This window comes from Akebia trifoliata, chromosome 8 (assembly GCF_017979445.1).
Source record: "Akebia trifoliata isolate Shusen 1 chromosome 8, ASM1797944v1, whole genome shotgun sequence".
Classification (NCBI taxonomy): domain Eukaryota; kingdom Viridiplantae; phylum Streptophyta; class Magnoliopsida; order Ranunculales; family Lardizabalaceae; genus Akebia; species Akebia trifoliata.
In genome coordinates, this window is record NC_141382.1 from 9,362,179 (window position 1) to 9,373,620 (window position 11,442).

General features: G+C 32.2%; 1 protein-coding gene across 3 annotated transcripts; it reads right to left on the bottom strand.

Moving 5' to 3' along the window:
• Positions 1–5,834: 5,834 nt before the first annotated feature.
• LOC147395970 (threonyl and alanyl tRNA synthetase second additional domain-containing protein) lies at positions 5,835–10,622 on the bottom strand. Of its 3 annotated transcripts, none has more exons than XM_086451661.1 (8): positions 10,507–10,622; positions 10,253–10,399; positions 10,019–10,131; positions 9,337–9,429; positions 8,600–8,702; positions 8,429–8,503; positions 7,642–7,737; positions 5,835–6,201 (listed from the first exon to the last, which is right to left on the bottom strand). In XM_086451661.1, the coding sequence occupies exons 1-8, from the start codon at positions 10,588–10,590 to the stop codon at positions 6,094–6,096; spliced, it is 819 nt and encodes a 272-aa protein (XP_086307787.1). In that variant the 5' UTR covers positions 10,591–10,622; the 3' UTR covers positions 5,835–6,093. The 3 variants fall into 3 exon arrangements, with proteins under 3 accessions (XP_086307787.1, XP_086307786.1, XP_086307788.1); XM_086451660.1 differs by having other exon boundaries at positions 8,600–8,714; XM_086451662.1 differs by lacking the exon at positions 9,337–9,429.
• Between the last annotated feature and the right edge of the window lie 820 nt (positions 10,623–11,442).

Below are 11,442 nucleotides of genomic sequence, written 5' to 3' on the forward strand. Positions count from 1 at the left end.
GCATTTGAATCTCTCAAAGTTTATTCGAGAGCAAACCCTCTCGAAATTGCATCAAATCGCAAATTATACTAAAGTTACCCTTTTTATTCATGGGATTTATGCTTAAAAGAACAGAACGAATTGAATCAATCCTTCCACCAGTCACGTCACAAATAATATCGAATGTTACTTTCGTTGGTCTCCATTTTAGTGAAATTATTTATTAGGTAATTTAAAATAGAATAATGCTAGAGAGACCTCAATTCACACCTTGTTGATGTGGAGTTGTGTACGGAACCATAGATGCTTTTCATTAAGATACAAGTGAAAAGCATCTATGTTTGTGTACACACCTTTACATCACCAAAGTGTGAATCAATGTCACTCCAACACAACTCTTTAAAATAACAATAAGGTATTGGTTCGGTTTGAGGTCAAATTGAAATCGAACCGACATAGGTCATTTCCATTGAATAAGAATCAGAATTGAACCAAATTCCATTGGAATCAAACCAACCCAAACCGAACTAAAGTCGATTTGGTTCGGTTTGATTCTACTGATTGCTAATATTCTATAGATTATACAAAATATTTTTTTTAATGAAAATAAACATAAAATTTCATACAATAATTACTAATCTATCCATAAAAAATCATTAATTTATCCACAAAAATTACTAATCTATGTCCTAACTCCTAAACTAATTCATAATTCTTATTATTATTTACATATATATATATGGGTCCCGTTCAGCGCCAAACATTTTAGCCATTCATTTTTGTCCTACATGGGTTAGAAGTTTTGGAATGGGCTGATTTTTGGTGATGATGATCTCCATTCCAAAACTTCTAACCCCATGTTTACAAGTTGAAAAATCGTGAACTGTCCATTTTTTGTAAATCATTTTTTATGGGGTTAGAAGTTTGGGAATGGGCTGATTTTTGGTAATGATGATCTCCTTATCGTAGAGATCATCCTCACCAAAAATCAGCCCATTCCAAAACTTGTAACCCATGTTTTGAAAAATGTTTTGCCAAAATGTTTGGTGCTAACCATTTCCCTATATATATATATATATATATTGCATAGGAGTTTGGTTCTCAGTTTGATTTAGTTTTATACAAACTTCTTCTGAGAATCAAATCAAATTGATCGGTTCTCCATTTTCTTAATTTGAAACTGAATCGCAAGTTGTTCCAAATCAAACAAAACCAAACCAAAGCTATCGATTCTCAGTTTGAACCAAACCAAGTTGCACCTTATTAAAGATCGGGTAGCGATTTTTTTTTTAATCACTACATCTCATCCTATTTCTTTCGAATGTCGGAGAGAAATTTTTAAGGAGATAACAACCACAGTCGAAAGGGTGAAAATTCATGTACGCCACACCACATAAACTTCTAACAACTCTTGATCCAATCATAGGTGGGCCAAATCCTAAATGAGCTCTTCTTGTTAATGGCTAAAAAAATTGCAATTAAGCTTCTACATTGCTGAAGACAATGTGGGGTCTTAACAAGAAGTCTTTAGAGAAGCCATTAAACAAATGGTGTGTAAATGGTGTGTCTATGGCATTATTTGGGTGTGTTATAAGAGAATTGGTGTTCCCATTATAAGATCTCTTTAAAAAGGGCACCTTGTAATGGTTGGTCTCTTTAAAAAGGACCCTTTCTTGCTTGTGAGGAGGGTATTAAATGACACTAGAGATTTTGATTTTATTTTTTTTGAAAACCTTCTCTTTCACTTATCCTCTTGCCTTTGAAGGTGTGTCTTCTTTGTGGAGGATTTTTTTACTTCTTTTGAGTGTGGAATGTTAACAGATTCCCACTAATCTATATGGCTGTCTGTGGCTTTTTCTTTCTCTTTCTCCAATCTCACCTTCCCTCCCTTGTGGTGGGGGTGTCAAATAAAGTAAATAATTCAGATCAGTTTCCCTTGCCTCTGACTAGTGTTAACTGATTTGACTGTTATAATTTGATCAAGAAATTAGAAGACCAGTTTCAAGGTGAGGATTCCGAGATTTAATTAATATCTTTCCTTCCTACTTATGGGCAAATTATCAAAACCTTATATGTTAATTCAATGTCATTTAGGTAAATATATGGATTATCACAAGTGGCATACTCTAAATAATAATTTAGGCTATGTTTGATAATATTTTTGAAATCTAGAAACTAAAAATCAAACTTCAGAAATTTCATCCAGTATCTCTCGACACTGATTCAAAATTTTTGAATTTCGATTCTGAAGTCTAAAATATGAAATTTGAAATGAAACAAATAAAAATAAAATATTTGAAGTCTAAATTTTAAAGGTGAATCACCTCCATTCAGATATTAGAAGTGTTATCAAACACACACTTAATTGTTATTTGATCAGGAAATTAGAAAATTAATTTTAAAGAGGGGCTAGATTTGGTTAATGTCTATCCACCTTATTTAGCTTGGGAAAATTACCAAAACCTCCTCCATTTAGCTTATGTATAATGCATCTCTTAAGAGTCAATTCAAGGGTAATTTGATCATTTAAGTAATAATATAGGGTAATACCCACATTTTAAATAATAATGTTTAGTAATTGAATTAGTGGATGAAAAAGGAGAAAGTGATTAAATAATATTGAGCAACCTTTAGAGCCCTAAAAAACCCAGCCATCATCAGTGTTGATGCATGAACTCTCTAGAGAATGATGGACCCACCAAAACTCACCTTTCTCCATTATAGCATATTCATAGGGGATCATTCCCCTGGCCTGCATACATCTTGAAAAGAATATGTAGACCTATCCTTTACATACATTATGACCAGAATTAATACCAAAAGCCAATCTTTTTAAAATTCTACAAAAACTTTCTTGATTTTTATTCTCCTACAACTTGATCCTATTTTCCAATTTTAGATTTAGGTCAAAGGGAACTTTATTTTAATTTTTTATTATTATTATTTTAAGCTCATGTATCATTTTATGGGATATGGAAATGCTATAGAAAGTGAGTTTTTCTCCCATACCTGCTGGTGTTGGATCATGGTTTTAGATCTCGTCCGAGACCAAGATGACTCATCGAGACAATCTCAAAGACCTATTTTGTTCTAATTCTAAGGCATTTTTTTAAATCTCACCCACGATGACTCACCCTCGTTCGTGAATGAGACGAGTTGTCAAAAAGAGTTTTAAAACCATGTGTTGGATGGAGAGATTTTGGAGGCCTCTTTTGTGAGGGGAATGATTAAATAGAATCCAGAAAAGATCCGATTTTCTTTAACAATGTTCGTTATAATTTAAAAAATCCTAATAATATGACACATCATGTGGCATATTCAATCGACTCTTGACATGGACAAGTTCAGGAATCGTAGATCTATATGCCTCAGGATACACGATTGTCTCGAGATACACTTTTTATGGGGAAGTGCAATCATGTATCCCTAGACATACAAATCTACAGTTCTTGAACTTGTCACGTCAGGGATTGAGCACCTGACGAGTCATATTGATATTATCACAACCCCAATGTAAACGGGAAAATGACTTTGAAGGACTCTTTACCGAGAATATGTACTGAATAGCCCCCTAGTAAAGAATACGGATCATTTAAATCCTATTTAATAAAATATTAGCCTATTAAGAATCTTTTGAATATTTTTTTAAAGAAAAATACCTGAAATACCCTTTTAACAACTTTACAAAGTGTTTAATCTAAAAATATAGGAAGTCAAATAAAAAACTTGGACCAATTTATTTAGTTATTAATATTTATATAAAAAATAAAAAATAAATATTTTATTTATTAAAAACTAAATTCAATATAATTTTATTTGACTCATTTATATCGACTTGCTAATTTTTAGTTAAATCAATTCGATGAACATTCAAATCAAATTTTAAAATTATCTTTTAATTATTTAAAATTATTTATATATTTTAAAAAATCTAATATACATAGATCAAATCGGTTTGATGATGATCATACTCATCTCCATCATCATCATTGGTGTAGTCATCATCATCTATGTGATTTAAATATTACTAACTTTGGTAAGAGAGAAACACGTTTTTTTTTTTAATTGATCTATAAGAAATAACCATATTTGACGGGCTTGTCATTGTAAAATATAGGAGTAGCTCAAATATTCTCAAATAAACATGTTTCTTTAAACTTCAAAAATTATTGAAAGGGCAATTATGGTATTTTTGTTTCAAAAAACTTTTTTAGATTAATATTTGATAAATTAGGTACTAAAGAGTCCATAATTTATTTAGAAAGGACTTTTTTATATATTTTTTCAAAAAATAGGCTTTTGCCGTCATTGTCCCAATTTATTCAAATCTTCCCAATTTTTGTATAAAGACAGGCCAAGGCCAATGCTTTGAATCATATAATTCTGAATCCCAAAGCAGCTTTAGCAAATGACCCTCCCTTTTGTACAAGTTTTGGTCCCATTGGACCCAAAAACCTATAAAAGGAACAAGCATAGTTAACTTGGTATCGGAGCTGAATGAGACCAACTCACAAGTCACTTTTTTTATCAAGATTTAATATCTTACATTCAATTTTTTTGTTTTTTGAACGACACGTCTCCAATGTATCGAAAAACTCGTCCGAGATGACTCGGTATCAGGCCTGGACGAGACGAGACGTGAAACAAAATTTTAAAACCATGGAACAAATAATAGACATTAACAGCCCCAATTAAAAGGAGAAATCTGATAATTATTGGACCAGGTCGATAACCGATCCAAAACCTTAATTATTGGATCCAAATATAAGACAATGACAATAGGATCAGGATTGATGGGATTAATATATTAAAAGGCTACGAATGATTAAAAATAAATAATGAAATTTGGATCACAATTCATTCAAATGCACAAACCAACTGGAAAACCCATTCGATCGATGGGAGCGGTTAACCTGTTTTAAACTTTAAACTTCCACCTTTTATTTTTCATTAATTTAAATTTATTTGAAAAAATTAAATTTATTTTTTATACCATCTGATATCATGGTTTGAGAAAGATTGATTTAGTGATTGAACTACTGAGGTAGTGGCCAACCATCTCTCGGGAACATAGTAATTCAGTGTACGACATAAAATCATTACGGGATTAATTCAAGTATGACTCAGAATATACATTTAGTAGTTCGTTTAAAAATTCGATACGAGAATGATTCAGATATAATTCAATTTCAATACTTTAAAAAATTTTCAAAAATTCGTATGTATACATATTAAAATTTTCATTGTACTTATATCCAAATATTTTTATATCTCCCTTATCTTTTTAAGATTTATTATTTTTATATCTTATTTTCCAAAATCGCTATCAGTACCCTTCATCTTTGAACTCATCCTTGGTAAATTAAGAGCATAAGATATTTTTAACAAGTGAAAAAAACTAATGATTGATTAAAAATTGAGAGATTCGATAACAATCAATGATTGGTGCAATAACAATCAACAATTAGTGATTGTCTTTTAATGACGAAACCTTTAGTGTAAAGAGAAAATAATAGAAATATTATCATGCAATATTGAGATAGAAAGTTTTTTATTATAAAAATATAGGTTATTTTGTGTTTTTAACCTTATTTGCAGAAAGTATTTTTGATTTGTTTAATCTGAGCAAAGAATAAATCATGAATGATTCGAAAAGATTCAAAAAGTCGACAATTCTTAATAAGAATTGAATTTGATGGAAGTTTTAATCGTTTTGTGTCATTCAAAAAATTTGGGTATAATTTGCGAATTATTCGAGCTCTACTCTGGCACCACAAGAATTTTACAAAACTTAAGGACAACATCATTACCCTAATCAAATCAAAACAAAAAAGACACCAATCGAAGAAAGAAAATTACCAGCAAAAGATGAGTAGTTGATTATTAGTACTGCAAATATTTTATAAAGATAAAATAACAAAAAATGTGTATGTATATGAGTCTATATGAGTCTCTTTACTATGTTTTTCTCATTTTCCGTTTTTCATATAAATCTCCACACAGTCATCAAGTAGAATAATTCACAACTCCCTCTAAAGAGAGAAAGTTGCAGCTAAATACCCGGATGAATTAGGGATAAATCCTTTACCAACACACCGTCATGCCTTAAGCTAATCATTGTTGTTTATGTTCAACTATCGAACCGTGGCAATCAGAACCATTAGATGCCCCTATGGTATAGAAGACTTTTGTCAGACCCTTCTTTGTTCGAATCGAAGAAACCTGAACAAATCATATCAGAATACATCAATAACACGGAACATTATTATCTAAACCCATGGAAAATATCAAACCAATTGAAATTAGAGTAGGAGGAATCGTCCCAATTTGTCAGGCTGTTTGCCGACAAACATAAAACAAAATAGCTGTAAGGATATGTCCTTAGATCCAAGGGAATGGTCACTCCTAAATATCTGTATTACATCTATGTTCTGAAAAATCGTTCATGCATGAACATATCTTAATTGTAAGAATCGTGTTTGAATAAATTAACACAAATATGAAGATGTCTTTGCAAATTAAGAAAAAAAGTATGCAGGTGTCTTTTTGCGAATCAAATGAAGGCCTGAATCTAATCCGTTAGCATGTGGAGGTGATATACCTTTCATTCATCAAGAAATTGGCATTAAGATAGCTTCTCGAGGTGATCTACTTTGTTGCAAAATTGGGGTAGAGTGGATGAGAATCACCTGGTGAAGGTGATGTAATTCCATCTCGATTAACCTTGATGTCCAATGAAGGTGAATGACCACCACAGTTCAGTCACTATTTGAGTATGATAGAACTCTCAAAAGTCTTAAAATTCAAGTGAAGTTGGAAGAAGACTTAAACTATGGCTAATGATTAGGGCCAAGACTAACAAAACGATGAAATTTTATTTGCAACACACAAGTACAAGAGATAACATGCATTTTGATTAATAGAATGGTCCTTTGTGCAAGAATAATAACAAATGGATCTGAGCATCTCATTTGTTTGATTAGATTTAATATGTTATTTTTCTTTCAAAGGGTAGAAAAAGGAGGCTAATAAAATGAATCAACCATGTTGGTTCCTTCTTAGCCAACCGTAAAATAACAATACCAAGGTGAATCGACTATGTTCCAGATAGAATGGAATGCCATCAATTAAAATAAAATAAATTACAATACATCAAATTGATGATGAACATTTATCATCACTAATAGTAAGGGTGTCAATGGATAGTTGAAAATTCAAATCCGATTTGAATTCGAATTCAGATAGTTTTATATGTTCGAATCCTTATCGGATACGAATTCGGATATTAACATTTCGAATCCGATAATATCCGATTCGAAATAATATATAATATATATTACTTTATTTGATTAATCTTACATATAAATAATATAATATATTTTATCTATTTATTATATAAATATTATAACATATAATAAGTTTTTTTTAATATTGAAAAATCAGTTGGACAAGGAAAAATTATGTTTTTTTTTAATATAAATTATTCGAATTCTAATCGGATATTATCCGATATATGATAGGATAATCAGATTTAAATTCAGATAGAGTTTTAGAACATCCGTCAGATTCGAATTCAGATATCAAATAAAAATTTCGGATTCGGATATTCCATTGACAGCCCTAACTAATAGGAAAATTGGGGTAATTAACAAAGGACAGTACCTTCAAGCTCCCGATCTCTGAAATACCAGCAACATGAGTCCCCCCACAAGGGCAGCCAGGATTGTTACTGAACTTGACAATACGAGGAGTGCTGCCCTGTATTAGTAGCAATAATAGATAAGAACTAGTTAGTTTTTGCCCAGAACGTATTGTGGCATTTGCTCTGGAAATAGAATAATAAATGACTGAAGAAGTAAACAGATGATGCAACCACCTAGATGTAAGACATGATATGAGGTGCCAATCCATAGTTGCTCGGAAATGCATTTCCCTCAAGGTTGGGTTTTTTACTAAGGAACACGATAGGGAAATGGTTCCCCCCACCCCCAAAAAAAATAATAATAATAAATAGATAAATGCCCTATTTAAGAAATAATCTTGCACATTCCGCACTTGTATCACCTTTTGTTTTCCCTCCAGTTTCAGAACATTTCCAACTCGTCTCTCGTACCGCATCAAATAAATTTTTAGGGTAGTTCGTCATTTCTTATACCCGTAATCTTGCAATTATGTGACAAACAAACTAACAATTTCTTTCTCAGAAATATTTATCTTAATCTAATTATTATTCCCGTCAAAGAAAATTGAACATGCTATTGTCAACAAATTCCTTAGAATTTGAACTTAAGATCCATGTTGTTGATCAACAATAGGGCTAAATGAATTAAAGTACATTAGAGGCAGCTCTTTTTTCTAGAGCTGTAGCATAAGTCTGAGAACTGAGATGATGTGTTAGAACATTGAGAACAGAGAAGTAATGGTTTTAGAAAAATTCCTCAATTCTGACCTTTGGAATGTAATCAGGGAGGTGCCCATCACACAACTCCGAAGCTTCCTCATATGGTAAAACAGCAGCAAAAACCTGTAGATTGGACGCAAAATTGACTCAAATCAAATATTAAAGAGAACATGCGGCTGAAAAATGCAAAACGGTTTACTATAAAAATTTGAAGCAGACCTTCCCTCCTTCAGAAATTAATGCATTTGCTTCTTGCTCTAGCTCCTTCTGTTTGCTTTGCCATTCATTCTGTGGAACTGTGCCTTTGTACTCAACAAATGGCCTGAAATTATGACTTTAATAAATTCTCAGTCCAAGTAACCAAATCTTCACGGAGAAAAATAGCTTTCTCTATAAATTAAAGGATAATGAAATTGGAGTATTTCAGCACAAAGGGGAGAAATAAATAAATAATTGAAAAACAAAAAGATATGGCTAAAAAATATAATAATAACATCAACCAATGAAGGTAACCCAAGGACAAGAATTTAAATCAATTTTTTTTCAGCTGTGAGCATGTAAAGAAACCTAAAGAAAATTTGAAAGAAACTCCAGAGATATACCAAACTTTCTTAGTCAATATCTACACTTAGCATTATGTATCAGTGTGGCTGCTTGTCCCATGCTTCTCAGGGTTATGGGGATCATGGGCTGGAAGCCTCACATAAAAATTGCTACAAAAACAGAAACAACTATAAAAATTATATTTTTCAAACTTTTTTTTATGGGTAAGCTGGACTTGGACCCACGACCCCAAAGGTGCTTTGCAATATGTCAAACCAACCGAGCCATGGGTCTAAGCCCATTTTTTTCGATCTTTAATATGCAATTGGCACAAAAAGCTGATTTAGGCCCAAAGGGATAAGAAAACACTTAAACATCAAAGTTTAAGTTTTACTATTGCTTTAAGATCATACCCATCAGGGAAATGGTAAGCCTTGGTTGGCTCTAAATGAGCCAAACCCACATTCCGCATGCATATATCAAGCAAATGTCCGGCTGAATGCAACCTGCATAAAATAAAATAAGTAAACGAATAGATTTAAAAAAAAAAAAAATACAAGTTAACAGCCTAAAATAAAGAAGGGTCAGACTTGTGGGTAGAGTGGAATGCTTAGTGTGAAACTCAAGTCTGTTTGCAAAACTCATCCGAGAGGTATCATCCGAGTCATCTAGGCATGGACGAGACAGACAAGTAAATTTTTCGGATTGCAAAGCCAAAGCATATGGAAATATGAACTGGGTGACGTGGGGGAGAGAAAGGCCCACTTTGATACCATGATATATTTGGGGGTCCAACTCAAAATCAAATGGCAATAAGTGAAGCGGCCGGAAGTTTATAAGGAAAGAGACAAGGCAATTTATGTCCGATGTGGGACTAAACTCCACAATTACGAATAAACTTACCACTCCATTAACGCCTAGTATTTTTGAAGCATTGGTTTGGGTTTAATTTTGTCTCTCCACAAAATCAGATAACATTTTTGGAACATTGGTTTGGGTCTAACATTAGTCTCTCCATGAAATCAGATATCATAATTCCAGAATTAAAAAAAAAATAAAAAATAAAAACATTTTGGAAATTAAATAGAATACTACCTGGAATTAAGCTGGCGCCGCTGTTCATCAACAAACAAGCAAACTTCTCGCCCTTTCTCGAGTTTCAAATCGCATTCACCACCAGAATTCTCAAAATAACCATAATGGAAGACCTATCGAAGAAAGAAACAACAAAATTACGAATTAGAACATTTTAAGGGGGGAAAAATCATGAAAGTTAAAAGTGTTAAACTGAATCAGATTGACATAAAGAAAACCGATCGAATGTCTCACCAATCCATCTTTCAGTCTCACATCTTCAACTACGAACTTGAAATCCGATTCAGCATTTGAGATGAAACCAGTGTCAGACGGCTGACCACCTCCTTGAGGATAGAAGATCGTGGAATCCAAGATCAAAGCACTTCGACCATCTTCTCCCTTTAAATTGAAACTAGAATTTATTTATAATAAAAATAAAAATAAAAACGAGGGTTTTGAAACCCTAGAGAATTCTAGTGTTTGAAGTCGAAGAAGAAAAGGATGACCTGTAAATAAGAGAGGAGAGAGGCCTTCGTGTGGAGTTTCCACATGTCTTCGAAGTACGACAGCTTCGTCTCGCTTAAATCCATTTTTGGCCTCTTTGAGTTGCAGTTGTTACAGTTGAACCATGGTTTTTAAACTCGGTATTTGGTCTCGTCTCGTTCACCTCTGATACCGATTTGACTCGGACGATACGTCTCGTCTCGTCGAGTCGTCTCGTTCAACATTAAAACAATGGTTTTTAACCATTTAAAAAATCTGAAAAATTCAGGAAAAATTCAAAATTGATTCCTATTAAAAAAAATGAACCCCTCAAAAAATATAAAATTAAAAAAAAATTATAATATACCTATCAATCAAATTCAAGGTAATTAAATAAGGGTCCCGTTCAATGACTAACTTTTTTGCAAAACATTTTTCAAAACATGAGTTAGAAGTTTTGGAATGGGCTGATTTTTGGTGAAGATGATCTCTACGGTGAGGAGATTATCATCACCAAAAATCAGCCCAATCCAAAACTTCTAACCCCATAAAAAATAGTTTACAAAAAATGGACGGTCCACGATTTTTCAACTTGTAAACATGGGTTAGAAGTTTTGGAATGGGCTGATTTTTTGTGAGGATGATCTCCTCACCATAGAGATCATCCTCACCAAAAATAAGCCTATTCCAAAACTTCTAACTCATGTTTTGAAAAATGTTTTGCCAAAAAGTTAGTCATTGAATGCTACCCATTAAATAAAACACATGTTTCCTAAAAATTAGTATATATTTCTAATGAAATTTTCATCAAAAAACTTCTAAAGAAAAAATAAAACAAATTATCAAAAATACATTTAAGTATTTATCACAAGAAAGTAATAATATCACTCAATAGCTATTGCTTGTAAAAATAAAATAGAAATTTTCATTTTTTACTTTTTTTTCACAAAACTCGGTTG